The sequence below is a fragment of the Ascidiella aspersa genome, chromosome 2, assembly GCF_963924565.1.
Source record: "Ascidiella aspersa chromosome 2, kaAscAspe10.2, whole genome shotgun sequence".
In the NCBI taxonomy this organism is placed as follows: Eukaryota; Metazoa; Chordata; class Ascidiacea; order Phlebobranchia; family Ascidiidae; genus Ascidiella; species Ascidiella aspersa.
The window spans coordinates 11,687,633-11,706,231 of record NC_139448.1 but is presented as its reverse complement, the minus strand read 5'-3'; the positions used below and the strand labels follow the sequence as shown (position 1 = coordinate 11,706,231).

Below are 18,599 nucleotides of genomic sequence, written 5' to 3'. Positions count from 1 at the left end.
AGAGCCATCACTTAACAGTAAATAAAATTGGAATGATAGTGTTATATGTTAGCAAAATGTTGTTTTTAACTGTTGTATCAATGTTTTACCATAATTGTTCTGAAAACTATTTATATATTTTAATGTAAAGTGACTTACAATGAATTTGGAAATTAATTGATTTTGTTCTCTCAACTGCATTTTGCATTGGTGTTTCCAGGCATCCATTTCAAGAATAAAAAGCTTAAAGAACTTTTTCTATTGCAAATCATAATATTTCAAATAAGAAGAAGTTAATTGTTTTATCTGACAAATGGCCGATGTTATAACGATTGCATAACTGATTTGTTCACCTGATTTAAATTATGCATTGGGGTCTTTATTGGAATTTGGAATGAGACAGTGCAGCAGTCTCTTGTAATGGAGTTCAGATGGATAACTATTGGACATGTGGATTTATTAAACTTGTGCTGTGTGCATTATGAGCTTGGCACTAGCAATGTCTGCCAACTTAAATCGAGACTTGTGCGCTAATATGGCTGTTAGTTCCAAGTGCGTATATACTGCTGTTTTTATTATTTGATAGTTATAAATAAGTTGTTCTGGCATGTGCAGTTGTAATAGCCTTAAGGCATGTTTGTTACTCGTTTCATTTACTCTTTACAATTTTGTTATAATCTTCGAAAAAATATTAGCTGTGAAATAATGGCATTGCTTTTTGTTTCAGCATTCAAGCTGTGGCAAGTACACCATCTGTGCACCATCAAAAGCCAATTCATGTCCATGAAGGTGAACACTGCTGTGGTCTTCCTTATCAGGTTTGACATTTTTATACAACAAACTATTATGCTTTTTAGAGCAGTTTTAAATTTTGTTTGCAACATATTTCGAATAGTTTATAAGGTCTTCTTCTAAATTTAACAACATAAAGATCTATTGCTATAAAACTAAAGTTATTTACTGAAAATGCTGAAACCACTTTTCACATAGCCAGATCATCGTGAGGCTAAATAAAATCAAGCGTAAAACAGTTCTAAAAATGACAATGCATTTTTTGAATTTTTGAAAGCGTTATAAAGTTATTTATTCAGTTTTGGCTGGTAAACGGAGCTTTGTTTATAAATTCAACTTCTTTATTTCTTTCTTAGGACCACAATTATGGTGCACCTCCGCCGCCACCCACACCCCCACTGTCCCCAAGTGAACCATGTTTTAAGCCAATGATACCCCAGCACAATGAAATGTGCATAAATTCTTGTCCACCAACGGTTTCACCTCCACCTTCTGTCCCTACTCATTTGCCCTATCAAAATGGTAAGCATCCAGTATATGGATAACTATATTAATTGTTGAATTTATAGGTTCAGTTTAGTTCATAAAAGTAAATGATTTAAATAAATTAATGGAAAGTTTAAATTGATATATATGTAGTAATTGTAGTAATCTTGAAACATTTTTTAATGTTGTATTGCACACCAATTTTGTGACTTATCCTAAAACCAGCTTTTGCTAGCCACGTTATTCATTAACGTTGTCATAGTGTGACCTTAGCATGCTCAACAGGTCGCCAAAAATACATAGCCTCTGGCAGTGTTGAAGATTGCCTGATATCGGTTGTTCAAATCCCCAGTCGTTTTAAATTTGCGCTCCAATGCAGATTGTATGAATTTAACGTTCTGATGTTTGTTATATGAGAAGTGGCACTTTAAGCTAGGGTAATTAAATTCCTGGTTATTTGTTTTTTCGTAATATTTGTATTGTGTTAACAGGCTTGGTAAATACACATACAAATCGGAATGGTGGATTGTTGTTTCCTAACAACTTCAATGAAACAGCATTGGACATAACAAGATGTATTTGTGGGTAAGATAATAATTTAAATAGTAACATAAAAGCTTATCACTACAAGTTTGTCACTTCATTTAACAATATTATGTCTTTATACCAGTCTATTTACGTTGCCAAGCAATTTAACCATTAAAAACAAATTAGGTCCTGTGGACAGTCTGTTATCAAACTTATCATTTAAGCTTTTGCTGTACATAACTGTTCTATTAAACTTTTTATTTAATGTCTAGCTATAATGGGCACCTGATAGTTGCACAATATTTTATTTTAAATAGAAGTACATGTTTCCCTGCATTGTTGTTCTTATGTAATGTGCAGGTTTACACATGATGATGGTTATATGATTTGCTGTGACAACTGCAGTGTTTGGCAGCATATTGATTGTATGCGAATTGACAGAAACAACATCCCTGATACTTACCTTTGTGATCGGTGTAATCCAAGGTAAGCTTCAGATAAAAACAGTTGACAATTTTTATAGTTAACCCACTAGCTTAGGTATAGGTAATTGAAGTAAACTAAAGTATAAACAGTTATGTCAAAACAAACTGAGATATGTAGAACTAAATTCTGTTATTGCAGACAAGTTAATCAAGAAGAGGCCATTGCACTTCAATCTAAGAAACGAGAAGACCTATCAAGTATGTGTACAAACTGTACATTTTTGTCATTAAATAGCTTTTCATTAAATTTCATCATTGTTCCTCATATAACAGTGACCTCGGACTTGGACAGTAGTGGAGTTGACAGTTGTGACGAAAGAAGCAACTTACAGGCTGGGAGAGTGCAATATACCTCAGTTCAGTCTACACCCACCAGTCTGACTATTACCTCCAACCGCATGTTAAAAAGATACCTTTCAAATCTTGGCTCAAACAGGAAACGAAAGCGAAGCAGAGATGATGCACGGAAAACTGGAAATAAAAGGGTAAGGAATATTTGAAATTTATTTCTATATTTCAACATTATAGCAACACTACACTGGAAGTGAAGCAAATAATAATTATTTTTTAGCTTTACACTCAATTATTTTTAATTTTTTTGAGACCTATTTTTTATATGAAGTTTGCCTAGTTATATGTGAAGAACTGTTAATGCAAAAATGTGATATTTTATGCTTGTGTTTAGTTACAAATTGGTGACAAGAAACCTAGATCAAGACCACGATCTAAAGTAAGCATTATTGCATTGTGGGGCTCCTAAATTTGTGATTAGAGCATCACTAAATATTTGGATGATTTTGTTGTTTACTTAACTTTTGTTATTGTTTTTAGTCAACCCATGAAGCTGGCACCGATATTGATATTCTCCCTTATGGTTTTTCTTGGGAAAAGAAACTAAGGTAGGTAGGAAATTGCATTTTAGCCACGTAGGCTGATAAACAGAGATAAAAGGCTAAAAACAAAGCTGTTTACTAACAAAATGAAGCTTTCCCAATACATGTTACCAGCATATGTAATGTAAACTCTCCAATATGTGGAGTGTTTTTTTGTTTTTATTGCACTATTATGAGTTATGACTACACAACCTAAATTTGGAAAGATGTTAAAACAATGCAGTACCTTCACACAGCATATGGTGTTTGGTTTTATATTATGTGGCCAAGTTGTGTGTAACCATTGCTAATCTGCTATGCGGCTGTACAGGGAATGGAGTGAGTCCTATCATGAGTTGGAAGCCAACCAATACACACCAGAAATGTTGCAGGCTGTTTTATCTGCTTCCAACAAACTTAATGGACAGACGCAGGAAAATGGCATTCTTAACAAACTTCAAACACAGCTCAATAAGGTTTGTCAGTGTAACTCTTGGGGTAAAAAAAAAACAATGTCACCTAAAGTATATATGATTTTTTTTAATTTCTTTTTCAGGTAAAAAATACATTCTTGGCCTAACCAATAAGCCCTCAACCATTTTAATTTTTTTTTCTCGGAGTAAAGTTATGCTGGTTTAAACAACAGTTGTTAAATTCGTATCTTAAGAAGGTTTGTAAAACCATTAGAAACGTTTGTGTAATTCCTATACAACCAAGTTTGATGGTAACAGGGTAAAAAAACAGTGTTTTTTACCCCGATCGATGGTAACAGGGTAAAAAAACAGTGTTTTTTATTACCCCAATGTAATTTTTTTTACCCCATAATTTTATTTTGTAATTTTTAGGTTTAAAAAGTAAACTAAATATGCCTAGCCAATATGTACCAATACCAAAGCTACATAATGAGACTTATTTGTAGACCATAAGCTAAAAACACTAAGGTAGACAACTAACAGGCATTTACTTTGGGTAAAATAACCAAACTTTTTAGTTTTATTCAGAAAATTTAAAGCTATACACCAAAATGAATGAATACCAGGTAACAATAGTGCCAAAAGAAAGTGAAACATTTGAAGAAATTAATCAGTCATGAATAGGGACTTGAAATTTTATTCTGATACCGATACCCGATATTTTCAATAAAGTGTATCGCGATCCAAATCAATACCACATGAAGGTAATATTATGCTCAAACAGGCAAAGTAGATTAAATAGAAACTTCTAGGGTTATTCTCTTCATGTTAATTGATCAAAATTTGCCTTAACAGTAGGAAAGTAATTAGCTTGGGATGTTAAACTTCTATAAATTTACCTTAGTAGAAAAAGTAGAGAATTTATTTTTAGTAAACATAACAAGTGGCCCAAAACCTAAACAAGTGCAGATCACAGAGGTAGTCTTGAGCTATTATTTTAGACTTGTCCCATAACATAGGGGAAAGATATGAATGTTTTTTGTAATGATTAGGATGAAATAAAGGCAACTTAGCAATTTTCTTCATAAAAAATAAGAAAAAGCTATTAATTCCAGGTTGTCCTCGGACTGGCAAAAAATCTAAAAACTTGTGTTGTTGAGGTAATTTACTTCTTCTGGGGCCTAGAAATACCACTGATGATCAGTGCTAACTGTTGTAAGGCACAGTTTTAATTTACCAGGGAGAAATTAGTTGCTAAAAATATTTTAAACAGGTTCAAATTCGGGGTACCATAATGTAATCATAAAAAATGTTTTTGTTTTACTCAAATTCTCTTTCCATTAAAGGTATTCATGAAATTTGTGTGTTGTTGTGGCTTTGAAATAGCATTTTTAGTTTATTTACTTCAAATGAAGTCAAACCTGCTTCTATAAATTATTATAAATGGTCCTAATGTACACTTGTTTGTTTTTGGCCTTTTATAAGGGTAAAAAAACAACAGATTTTGTAAAATATTTATTTTATTTTGTAATAAAATTAAAAATCCTTTATGTGGTTGGAAAGGTAGACTCATAAGCTCAATAAGAATGAAAATTACACTTCTGTTTCGAAAAACAAAAGTTAAGCAGACAAGTTAGCTAAAATTGTTTTTTTTTACCCGCTTGACTATAATGTAGAAAATAAAAATAATTTTGTAAATTTGCCATACCAAAGTGTTCTGTCTCATGTGATAAAGTTTTGTTTTTTGGTTTTGATCAATTGTTTTTACTTTGGTATGACAGCTGCCACACAGTACCTATTTCATAATTCCTGTTCTCATTCGAAAACTTTTACAAAAATCTGAACCCCATAAGGATTTGTTTTGAAACAGCCTTTAGACTGTGTTTGTATGTGTTTGTCAGGTTCAACAACTTAAACATCGAGTTATGGCAATGGAGGACATTTGTGTTTCAATGCCCATTGTTGAACTGCGTGGGAGGTACATGCTTTCCAACCAGTTTGAGGGACATAATACAACCTTTTATAAGCGGCCCTATCCATACATGTTCTTTTACACTGGTTTTGATGGCCTTCAGATATGTGTAGATGCAAGGGAATCTGGCAATGTTGCAAGGTTTATGAGAAGATCTTGTCAGCCTAACAGTGAGGTAAAATTTTTGTGCTTCTCAGTTACTGTTTTATAGTTCTAGAATTGTTATAACCGATATGGTAATATTTTGAAAATAACATAAATGCTCTTATTGTATTAGTAGCTAGCATAATATCTTTCCAAAAACCTTGTTGCCTTAACCAAAGTGCAAACATTGTATAGCAAAATAAAAACAACACAATTTTTTTTTTAGCTAAAGCACATTATGGAAAATAACAAGCTTCACTTGTATGTGTTCTCAAAACAGAATATATCCTGTGGTTCAGAAATCACAATACCATTTGATTTCAACTATCAAAACTGGTAGGGTAAATTTGTTGTCTCAAACTTTTTTATGTACAGTATGATTTTTAATTTGTTTTGGTTTTGTGTGCAGCTTCTACAATGTTGAGTGTGGATGTTCTTGCTCTAATCTTTGTCCAGTTTATAAGTTTACCAGCTTAAGAAGAGAATTGTAAGTCAACAATTTTTCTAAAAGTAAACTAATTAGAACCTGTACCATTCTTATTTGGGTTTATGTTTTATGGCAAACTGACTACCATGATAACCATTGGTTATTATCTCTATATTGGTCCATTCCAATTTCTTTGATTTGTGAGTGACCCTCTAATGATTTATTGCACATTAGTTGCAAGCAATTGTTGGGGTCTAAAAAAGATAGAATCTTGAAAAATCAAAAATATTGTTTGGCAGCCTTGATCATTAGAAACTGCATCCCGGTTGAATCCAATGCTTTATATACACCATATTATAATCCTAACATTATAATTGCAATAAATACCTAGATAACTTAGCAAAGCTAAGTTATTTTTTTAACCAGAGGGATTTTAAAAAATTACACTTTAAGTTTTAGTAGGTTTTTCTGATCATTATTTAGCACATATTTTTTTGCATACAGGGACAACAGAAATGGCTTAAATAATGAAGATCGGAAAATTTCTCCATTAGTTTTGTCCTTGTCAAGAGTCAGTCAAAATGTAGGTTTATTTTCTTGGTGTATTAAGTTGTAATTTGTATGTTAATTATGAAACAAACTTCACTTCAAAGGGAATAGTTCGAACAAAATATGTGATGTTAACTTTACAGTTAAATGGTTACACAAGTTCTGAACATGAGCACACAGAAACCGAAGATGGAAAATCTGAAAATCTCCGTAAAAAGTCTAGAGAGGAGCGTAAAATGGAAGCCTACATCCGTGCATTTGAAAAAATGGAGAAACAAGAAAAGAAAAAAGAACTTCACCATCACCAACATAGCCCTCTGATTAAAGTAGATGTAACGCCAACTTTTAAAGATCCAATTCAGGTTTAACTTAATTTTCTATAATTTGAGGAAATATTTTTTGAGCGTTATGTTGTGATATGAACATATATTGATTTGCTTGTTGTATTTTAATTTTCTATTTCTCCTCATAAAGTTAGAAGTTTGTGCTTTAATGACAAGTCAGTCCCACTATTCACATGTTTAATCTGTTTGGATAAAGTGAAGCAAAGGCAAAGCATAACTGCCTTCTAAAAAATATTCATTTATATTTCAGAGTCCTACCTATGATGAATCTACTTCCACACAAACTACAACTCCTTTCCGAAGAATTAATAGGTAAACCGCGCTTACTAGATTTGGTGACATGTCTATTTTTTTTTTTTTTTTTTTTTGTTGGGCACAAGTTGAGTATTTAAATTTTAAACCAGAACCCAAACAAGTAAAAAACGTTAAGCACATGTCAATATAAATTTTTAGGCGGAGGTCAAATAGGGGAGGCAGAAGGAACAGCAGAAGAGGAAGAGGTCCATCATTTGAGGGAGTCATGTCGCCTGGTGTTTCTATGGAGACAGATTCAAATCATTCCTTTGATGGATCCATATCTGGAACCATTGCCCCTGAACGATTTGCTTCGATTGACAGCGAGCAGTCAGGGGCATCGTCGGGCCAGCTTGGCAGTAGTGATATTATTGATGAATCAACCCAATATTCACTCCTTGGCAACGAGGTGGCTTCTATTTTGGATAATGTGTCAACTGACAGTCACGGAGATAACCATGAAAAGCACAAAGCCAATGTGCCGACAGGCGAATGGCGGACCACTTCACAGAGCAACTCTGTACATCAGGAAGACAGTGAAAGTACAGTAACAGCAAATGTGAAAAAAGACGGTGCTGCTGCACCAGTCTCCAGTGAAAACCTGCAAAAGGAAACTGTAACTGCAACAATAAACAGTGTCAGTAGCAGTAGCTGTAGTGTTGTCACAAAAAGCAGCAAACCTAAGAAAAATGGTTCAACAGATGGAACGTTGGCTATACCATGTGAGTCTTAAGCAATAAATATTTAATGGGGCTGACGTCATGTTTAGTTTGCAGCCCGGGCAAATGATTTACCAATATAAGCGTTCCATAAATCATTAAACCTAATAGCATTTGGGTAGGTCAAACATATATATTTACTTTTACCTCACCCTATTGTTAATGTGTTGTAAAGCAGATTCATAACCACTATACAAGATTTTATATTAACTAGAATTTCAAGTGTTTTTAGTGGCAGGCATGCACAGTAGTAAGTCGCATAGGAATAATTATACACCCCGGGTATGTTTTAAAACAGACCCGAGCAAACTATTGCATGTGGGCCAGGTCCAGGCTGCCAAACAATTTAATCCAGTCAGTAGCTGAGTTTCCATATTTTTTTTGTTCACATAAAGCCTACATTTTTTCTTGCTTTGTTTAATAATTTATTGAATAAACTTGTTAAGGTTCTCGTTTTTTCTTATGCACTTTGCAAAACAATGATGTGTATAGATTTTTTTTGAGACAGCAATAGTTTATATATATTGTGTGTATTTTATATCCCTTTTTTGACCTGGCCTTTTAAGACATCTCTGTTTCTCATGCGACTCCTTGTTAAAAGTGATTGCTCACCCTGCTTTAAGTGTAGTAAATCAGCGATCTACTGAAACCTGCTAAAAATTGTTTTCAAAATCCTTATGCTAATATTGTTGTTCAACAGCAACCAGCAGCAGCAGGGTTAGCACCCCTACTGCCCCTTGCATTCATGTGAGGCCAGTTTGTTCATTCATACCTTGGGAATATAGGCCTGGCATACCTTCGGGACATGTTCATATTGGTGTTGGTGCTACTTATCACCCAAACAACCGACCTGAAAAGGCAGAGAAATTCCTCAAGAAGGTATTTATTGATTGGTTTATTGCCAGACATGAAATGTCTTCGTTTGTTAGGTTAAAACATTTTTTAAACCAAAAAGCGTTTTACTGTATGCCAGGGTTCATCAATGTTATGTACCTAAGGATACACCTGTAGACTTCTCAATGTTTTGTGGCAACAATTAATTTGGTATATAGACTGGTATTTCTATTGAATTGCTTGCAAGTTTATATTACAAAAGCTATAGTAATTGCATTAACAAGTACAAACTTAAAGGGGATAAATTGAAAGAGAAGAAAACATTTCTAAAAATTCAGACCTTTAATATTGTGACATTATTCACTTATGAAAACACACAGCATAACCTGAGTTGACTTTTGTTGGGAAACACAGACGTAAAAGTTATTGTAGGCTGTTCCATACTTTTAGTTTAATGCATTACTTCTAAATAAAATACTGATATAGAAATGAAAGAACATACAGAACCTCACTTACCAACCTTTTATGGCGCAATGGTTAACAGTGGTATACAACAGTATAGCAATTTTGAATTTTTATTGAAAGAAGAACTGCAAACATTTAAAATTTACATAGTTGCAATTGCAAGAATAGTTGACTGTTGATTGCTAGATTGGCCACTACTGCATATTTTTAATGTAACCTTAGTTTTAAAACTTCCCCTCAGTATGTAATATTTTCTCATTATTAGCATTGGCTGGAGAAGGCTGTGAAGGAAAACCTTGTACCAGACGGGGACCCTGTCCAATATCATGCTGCAGCAAAACCCAACTCTGTTGCTGCGCACAAGTTTTTTAAGAAGCGAATTCTCAAAGCATACTCCACAGAAGATGCTGAAGCAACAAACACTTCACAAATGGGAGAGCAGTCAAAACCAGAAATATGTGCAAACGACACAGAGAAGCCAGATGATGAAACCCCAGAGACTGTTGTTCATAGCAAGGAGTTACCACCTGAAAGCTGTCAAGAGTCTACAGTGGAACAGGCATTGGTGGAACCCATCCTACCTGTTACACCCAGCATGTTGTTGTGTCCCAAAGACAACCCCCTTCCTGTTCTGGAGTATGAGGTGAGATAATGTAAACTGATATGTGCATGGTGAAAACTGTATTGCTGCTTGCATGCCTTGGCCAAAATCATGTCATGCTAAGGCTTAACTAAATGAATAAAACTTTCACCAGAGCTGTATTGTTTGACAGGTACATTGCAAAATGTACAAAGAATGTTTCGTTTGAAACTTTCCTTTTAGATTGCAGTAAAAACTGTGTTGGATTTTGTTACACAGCATTTAACCTAAACAGCGCTCTCTTCATAATATTATGTTTGGCCTGAATCATTAAAACTAAAAAGCATGTCAACTGTGGACTGCCAAATGAATGTCTGCTCTGCATTTTTTCGTTTGCATTTTGCATCACTGTAACTGTTATAGAATCTTTCTGATGATGAGGACACCAGTGATATCTCACAGCCTGCTGATGCATGCATAATGGATAATGCAGCCACTTGCATAGAATCTAAGGTACACTGTAGCCATCCTAACGTGCTTTATTTTAAAGTTCATGTAAAGTTTTTGTATATATCTCTAATATTTCAGCAAAATTAAAGTATTTTTTGTATTTAAACTAAGGAAATTATAAACATGTATATTTAGGGGGGGGGGGCAATAGCATGCATACCTTGTTACAACTTTATTGTGCTTGTAATCATACAAGTGACTCTTAAATTTGTTGTTGTATATATAATATATAAATTACAACCCACCCCCTGGCCAGTTAAATTAGATCATAATTAAATAGACATAAAAGCTGAACAACCCAAAATTTCTAAATTTATGTCCACACAAGTAGTTTGGTTTTGCTAACTGCAATCGCTCTTTGTTATGTTAATATTAATCATTACATGTCCAACAGGGCAACCTATGCACCACCTAGCAAACACCTATTTAAAAATGATCCCAAATTAAAAGTTAACGCGTTTTAATTCAATTGCTGAGAATATGCATTGAACTATATTGCATTGTAGACTTATTTGGCATGTCCCCTATATACACCGATTACATGTGTTCTTCTTATGTTTGTTGTTACAGTGAACTTATGTAGTAGCTTTGTATACATCACTCTTCAATATTTCTAGTAATTGTTGTTTTGTGCTAACAGCATGACTAAACTAAATGTGTTGTGCTGATGCTTTCGCATTTGATTTCTAACTTATTTTCTTGATCTGCTTTATACCGTGACTTAAACCTGACTTGATTTCTTTGTAGAACTTTTCTAGCATGACTCCAATTCATTCTTGGCTATCAAGCGACCCTTCAAGTGATCCAGCCAATAGAATCTACAGCAAGGAGCAGTTATTATTGCAACCCATGTTTGTTCAACAACAGGCCGAGGAAGCACAAATAGCACCGACCAAAAAGAAGGTTAATATTCATATTATTTGTTTGTTTTAAAAAGTTATTGATCACCAAAGGTATAATTTTGTTGATGATAGATTCACTTTCAACTGACAAAAAAATGTGAGATACCAATAGAACGGTTTTAACTAATATGAGTAGTAGAGTACATAGCCATTAATAAATATAAGATAATGTTTTTTAATCATATTTTTTTTAATTTATAATTCCAAGATTATATTTTTTTAACTTGTTTATCTACGTTTCACTTTTGTAGGTGTCACTACAGGAATATTTAAAACGAAGCAAAGATGTGCGAAAACACTCAACTGAGACTGTTTCTATAAAGACCTCTACCTCAATATCTGAAAATGAAACGTCTAAAACAGTTGTTGCTGCCAAAACCACAACACCAACCATTAAGCCAATTCCTTCTTTGGCAAAAAAACAAGAATCTCCAAAGGCTGTCATTTCTCCAAAACAAATACGCACCAAAACAGGGTTAGTTTGGTATAAAAAATTAATTAGATGTCTATATATAAGAGTCCTATAATATATATATATATATATATTGGTGTGCTGGTTTTAACATTTTTATTGTGAAATGTACAATAATGGTTAATCTGGTTTTCCACTGATACCAGCTACCCAATATGTAGATGTTACCCACGATTCTTCTTGTTTGGATTTAAATAAGTAAAAACAATAAATAAATTCAAGGCCAATAAAAAAATAAAATGTATTGTTTTTAGGGAAAGGCATCAGAAACACAGCAACATTAACAACAGGGATGTTGAGCACATTTCCAAGTGCATAAAAGAAGCAGCAAAGACCCTTACACCCCAAAACAACAATGACATTGACAGCAAGTTGAACGACCTGTCCAGTGTGTTGTCTACAGAAACAATCAAAACCTTACCCCCAGAAGTTATGGAAATAATTACAAAAACTGTAAAGCAGTTTCATCCCACACCAGAAGGTTATTTTTTTTAAACTGGTTTCAAAGTGTAACAGCATATGACCTTTAAATAAGGAGCCTTTAATTAATGTTGTTATTTACATCACTGTTTTCATTTTTCAAGTACAACTGATATAAATTCTCTAGATTTTTATTGCTGTTTATATTATTTCCATTTCACAACACACTTCTAATTGCTAAATGCTTTACAGAAGAAGCTGAACCACCACCTACCAATAAAGTTTCATCTTTACCTGGTGTGGAAACAAATGGTAATTTTACTATTGATTGTTAATTTAAATGTATTTTTATCAAAAATAATTCAAAGTCTTGTCAAATTCCCGTTTTCGCTGCATTTGCTAGAACTCGGGGCCAATGCTTTGATACAGCACAGGCCATATGCATCTTATTGATTTCTTGGCTCCTGTTGGTGTCAATCATTTCCTGTGTGGCTACACTATTGCTCGACCCCCTTGCACATCACATCGGTGCTATGCAGTATGCAAGCGCTATGTTGCCATATGCGCCAAACACACATACACACAGTGTTGATAACATATGTTGTACATTTTTATGATAGGCCAGTAGAATATATTTTGTTTAATAAGTATTTAAAGACATTTATTTTGAACTAAGGTTCTGGGTGAAAACATATTTGTCCTCTGTTTCCTACTCTTGTATACTATATTGGGTGGTTTGCCTTTACTTCTCATGGCGGATTTAGTATTTATCCCTTAACACTCAGTTTTGTTGCAGGTTTGGCCCAGAAGTTTACACACAGGCATTCCCCGGCTTCAGTGGCTTCTCGCTCACCCCAGGAAGCCAAAGTGAAAAGCCCCTCGACGCCTGTCAAACTCAATCCTCAAAAGGCACCATTGTATCATCGTCCGCGTTCTGGTAGTGGGACAGCTGACCCACAACGAAAGCACCACTTGCACCTAACCCACGGAAAGCCTTCTTCGACACAAGCGAGCCCTGTAATGGCCCCACGGTCTCCAAGGGTGATTTCGTCTTTACGCTCACCATCCACCCCAACAATCTACGATCACAGACGTGAACATGGGGCGCTGAAAAAAGGTATGATATTTGCACAAACTATATTTCAAGTCACACTCAACTATTCTTCACCGAAAGATTGCATAAATTCATGCAGGATTAAAGTATTAAAGCAAACATCAACCTGCTTCTATTTAGTGTAGCACAACGTTATCTAACTAGTTTCTCTGTTGTGATCTAGCGTAAACTCAAAACGTCCGGTGCTTAGTCAGTTGCTGCATGTCCTGTGCGTCAGATAAAAGTGTACGCACTACGGTAACGCGACTAAGTTTCTGCTTAACGTAAACAAGTTTCAAAGTCAGTCAAATTCCCGTCTTCACCGTCATTTGATTTCGGGGCCAATGCTTTGATATATTGAACGCCCTTCGGACTCTGGTTGTGTCATTTGCTTTAAATTGCTGGACATCATAATTTGGAGAGGCGACATCGCAAATATTTCAAGATTGTGTTGCGTGTTTTGTAAACAAACGTTATTGGTTGAATGTGAGTAGTTACATCGGCCTTTAGTATAAGTATAGCAAGCAGGTCTTAGATTTACAAGAAGATGTTTTCTAATTTAGGTTTCCAAATTTTCTGTATGTTTACTAGAAAAGGGTTAAACCGCAAACCTTTTTTAGTTTATAACAAATCTGTCACTTTACGTTTGGCAATAAAAATATTATAATCGAAGCACTCCTATTTATCTGCTTCTGTGCTCGTTCAAATAATGTGTAACTCAGTTGGGATTGTGTTTTGCATAAGTTTTGACATATGTTGCGGATATTTTGTTTGCAAAAAGTCACTTTATACAACACTGGTGATTCATGACCCCTAAAACTGTTATGTAACAGGAAAGCTTAAAGGAAATATTAAATCGAGTAAATGTATATGTAACAGTTTTTGTAGCTTCTGGGCTGAATAGATTTCCTTGAATCGGGCATACCAGTACCATATTAAAAACGAAAAGAATTTAATAAAAATTGAGTTTACACAGTAAAAGTTAGCAGAATGTGGTTTAAAAAATAGTAACCTACTGGATCCGCCCTGTTTTGACTTATTTATTCAATCAAATTCTGTTTTTGTCCCCACAATCGGCCATAGCCTCGTACTTTGGCGTGGCAAACATTCTCCGCACGTTAATCCACTCTATATCCCACTTTTATTAAATTACTGAATTTAAATCGCGACTCGCGGGCTCTGAAAAGTTTTCTTACCCCTGAATTGGCCTATCACTAAATTCACGCTTACAGTCACTTCAACTATTATGGGCATGACTAAACTATGCGTTTTGTTGTTTCCTCCAACAACTTCATTACAGCGATTATGATCGTTTAAAACAAGTCCGTACCTATTCAAACATAATTCGTAACGGATAAATGTCATTACATCTCTTGGGTAAAAAAACGTTGCGCGAAACGGGTTACATCACAGAAACAATTCTCATTCCTCGGATCTCCTTAAACATTCAGCCCACCTTTTAATGTGGCCCATGTTATAATAACATTTTTGTTTGTATGTTTAAGTGCGGACTTGCATGTATATTACATAACTTCAAAAATACGACATTTGCAGAAAGTATATTAAAAGGTGATCTAAGATAGAGTTAGTTTTATTTTTTCACAACGAGTGGTATTTCTTTTCGCATAATATACACAATGCAATTATTACATCAACAATAGTTCGTGCCCGTGAAAGCTCGTGAATAAGAATATCTTGTTGCAGCCCTTGTTCCACCACAAACAGATCACCCAACAATGTCGCCTGAGGCCTTCCTAACCCACAATATGTTTCTTTGCAGCGGACTCGAACCACGGTGGTGTTCGGTCGCGGCACAACAGCGGGACATCGAGTGGTAGCGGGAGCACTTTGTCCACGCGGTCGCCTCATAGTGTAAGTACTAAGTACCACTTCGGGCATTGTCCTGCCAGGTTGTTAAATGCCTGCGGAGTCCAGCTTACTTGTCTACTTGAGAACTTCTCTCTCAAAATTATGCGTTCAATTTACGTCACTCTTCGATAATACATTGTTTTTATTTCAAGTGGAAAACACAGTTGAAAAGGAATCAAACTAATTTCTAACAGCTAATCGAAAGCAAGTTTTTGGTGAATAAATCTTTGTCACGTAAAGTCAAGTTGCCTAGAGTTGGTCGAATCTTTTCCCGAATAGTTTTAAATTCAGTTTTATGTTGTTCAAAATTGTTGTAACCCACTTACCTCAGTACGAACGTTGTCTAGGCAGTTCCAGTCGATTTATAGGTTCTACAGATCGGTAAACAATGTATTTACATTTTACACGCCCGAAAATAGAAAAAAAAAATGGTTAATGAACCTAAACATAATCAAATTGTTCCCGTTATTCGGGTGTACTGGGAACGTTCGGTTTACTAAATTGGTTAAACGAAAGTTTCCAACGGTGGCTTTTGCTGAATTTGTTTGCAATGTATTTTACGTTTTTTTGTAGGACCATCACGTTGTGATTAAACAGCACTCTGGCGGGCAATCGACCTTGGGCAACCACAAACAAGACCCACACCGACGGGGATCGATCTCCGAACCCCAAAAGGTCCCCTCGCTGGCCCCAGCTGTACCCGGACAGCCAATCCCTTCCCTGGCACGGGGCCCAGGTGGTCCGGGATCTCTAACCACCTACAACAGCCGGTTACCCAGTACCTCTTCGCGGCCCCTAAGCAGCCCACCACCGTGGGATGATTACGCTCCCCCAAGTAGGAGTCGTAAAGACCCCCCGTACAGTCGGACTTACTATCAACCGGGCCCCTTACCGGAGCACGTTAGCAGTGGATACAGAAGAAGCAGCTACGACAAGCCGCAGCATTACGACAGATATCTCTCCTACCCACCAAGAAGAGAGGAGACTAGGGACGACTACCCGGCCACACTATCTAAACACAGTCCCCCAAGCTCCTACTACCACCACAACAGTAGCTCCTATTACCCAGGCCACTCCGAAGGCAAAACTTCGTACTTCCCCCCTCGGGACCCTCCCCCGCGCCCAGTGAGCCCGGGACCACCCCCGCGTCATGGGCCAACCGACTATTACCCGAAGCGAAAGGGTGAGCCCTTTTACCGCCCCAGCTACTACACCCCTGACCTACATCGGCGATAGCGCTCCCTAATGTTGTAGGTCAGGTTATTTACCGTCTCAGGGAGTTGTCGATGTATCTTCTGCAAGGCAACTGCAAATAATCGCCCATCGCGAAAATTATCATAATTGTAATGGTTTCCGTAGAAGAAAAAATCGGATTTTTCCGTAATTCTCATAATGAAATGATAAGTCCAAAGAACAGTTTACATTAGCATCTAGCGTTGTTGGCTACTTTTTAAGTGCTGGTATATTTCTGGCGAGAATTTCGGCAAAACGATTGTTGATGATCGAACTGTCGCTGTTGTATATAAAAACTCGCGTGTAAATACCAGCAGAATTGTGTCTGGATACTAATGACCGCTCTCCTTTTATTATTTCCACTGACGCGCGTCGCTATTCCTTCTAACCCTATTATTTTCTTATTGCCCACAAACAATACATTTTTCCCAAACCATCGGTTGCCACCAAACAATGCGGATTTCGCTTTTTATAAAAGTCGAAACTTTGTGAATGTTGACAACAAACAGCGCTGGTTTCAATTGCCTAATATACATTTATCTACAACATAAAATAACGAAATACGGACGGTATGTTTTTCACTTATAAATCAAGAAAAATCGATCTGCGGTGGCCGCCCCTACCTACATGTGACTGATCCATCCAGCGGCAAATTGGATTAGTTGCCAATGCGTATCCAACTGTTTATAAATTTGCTGACATTTACGGAACCCAGACAAATTTTTCTTACAACAACAACAGCAACGTTTTGCCGGCATGATGATCAGTTACACGCAGTTCGATTAAAATCAATTTGTTAACTTCAGGCATGCAGACAGACATCAAACTAATATTGACAGTGAAGGCCTCTACCCCATTTCAACCTCAAGGCCCTGTCCTTACACGTAATTTGCCAAATTATTGCGTTAGTCTTACTGTTATTATTATTTCTTTTTTGATAACTCTCTTGGCGCAAGAAATGACGACGTACGTGTGTGCAGTCGCTATTTTCGCGCGCGCGTTTGAATTTTCTGTTCACACCCACCCGGGCGCAATTGTCTAAAATCTTTATTTTTATAATTCCCCACGCGCGCGCGCCACCTTGTTCTATTTCTTGCTGCTCGGCTGGTCGACGAAAGTCTCGCAGCATTTTTTACATCGAAGCCCGCCGATACACACTGGCGGGGTAAAATTACGTCTGAAGGCAAGCTGCCCGTTGGGCATTATTTATTGTTTCGATCGAAACGTAAGTCTTTATAAGAAGCCAGCTGTGTAAGTGTAATCAATCAAGGTCAATTATCGAAATTGCACGCGGCAACCGTCGTCGCCCATTTTAACGGTCGCACAAAATCAGTCGTCGCGCTGCTGTCCCCCTTCCTGTAGATGTTGCGGCCGCGCGAGGAAACGCGTTTTTTTACGCGACAACCAATCACCACTGCCTTTGTATTTCGTTCTCGTTTGTGACTCCATAGTAACTAACGCTCGACCCCTCATCCCTGTTCTTTATCGGTTTCGTTCTATTTTGATTTTTACTTTCTTCGATAACACGTGTAGATTTGCGTAGATTTCCAGTCGCTCGAGAAAAGGGGCGTGGTATTGTCACCGGTAGCCGAACTGACCCCACCCACCTTGCTGTCATTTGTTCGTGTAACCCCCCAAGGCACGCCACCCCCTTTTCACTTCGGCAGATTAAATAAATGATTTCTTGTTGTTCTTGCGATTCTTTGCTGGCGATTAAAATGTTGAACTTCTGGTTTGCTTGTTGTTCGGGTTTGGATTTTCGATCACCAATAAAAGTTCAACTTGCTTGATCTCTTTTACCCAAAGCAAGCGTTTTTACTGACAATGTAATTTGTAGCTTTGTTGAAATTATTAGCAACGTATCTTTGTGCTGCTTTCTTACGCATTGTTGACGTAAGATGGTGTAACACATTCCCTGCTGTACTGTATAGAATTAGCGCTCCATTAGCTTTGTTAATATGGCTGGTCGTCAATCCTTTAGAACTAAATTTAATAGTCTAGTTAGTTTAGGTAAGGTAGTTCTGTATAGTTTACGATTACCTGACCTAGTGGTTCTCAAACTGAGTCAGTTGTAAGGGTTCAACATCGTTGAAATAAATTTACTGATTACTTACAGGGCGTTTTTTTTCACGAAATTTTCAAGAACTGCGTTAGGATCTTTGCCTTGCGAGTCATTTGTTTTTGATATTATACTGACGTTCGACCGAACACAAATCA

At 36.3% G+C, this 18,599-nt stretch overlaps 1 protein-coding gene across 2 annotated transcripts; it reads left to right on the top strand.

The window, feature by feature from the left end:
- Positions 1–252: 252 nt before the first annotated feature.
- Positions 253–18,166, top strand: LOC146163671 (uncharacterized). 2 transcript variants are annotated; one of them, XM_083381853.1, is made up of 27 exons: positions 253–531; positions 707–797; positions 1,128–1,293; positions 1,749–1,842; positions 2,146–2,271; positions 2,410–2,468; positions 2,544–2,755; positions 2,956–3,000; positions 3,102–3,169; positions 3,474–3,618; positions 5,457–5,702; positions 5,898–6,007; positions 6,081–6,158; positions 6,603–6,681; positions 6,791–7,009; positions 7,242–7,303; positions 7,445–8,007; positions 8,705–8,883; positions 9,569–9,946; positions 10,307–10,396; positions 11,141–11,296; positions 11,547–11,770; positions 12,022–12,248; positions 12,440–12,499; positions 12,984–13,304; positions 15,061–15,152; positions 15,723–18,166. In XM_083381853.1, exons 1-27 carry the CDS (start codon positions 461–463, stop codon positions 16,383–16,385), a joined length of 4,824 nt encoding a protein of 1,607 aa, XP_083237979.1. In that variant the 5' UTR covers positions 253–460; the 3' UTR covers positions 16,386–18,166. The 2 variants fall into 2 exon arrangements, with proteins under 2 accessions (XP_083237979.1, XP_083237980.1); XM_083381854.1 differs by lacking the exon at positions 10,307–10,396.
- Positions 18,167–18,599: the final 433 nt, after the last annotated feature.

Coding starts and splice junctions, on each gene's coding strand:
- LOC146163671 (XM_083381853.1), top strand. CDS start 461: ATGAGCTTGGCACTAGCAATGTCTGCCAACTTAAATCGAGACTTGTGC. Junction 3,170..3,473: donor TCTTGGGAAAAGAAACTAAG/GTAGGTAGGAAA, acceptor GCGGCTGTACAG/GGAATGGAGTGAGTCCTATC. Junction 9,947..10,306: donor TTCCTGTTCTGGAGTATGAG/GTGAGATAATGT, acceptor TAACTGTTATAG/AATCTTTCTGATGATGAGGA.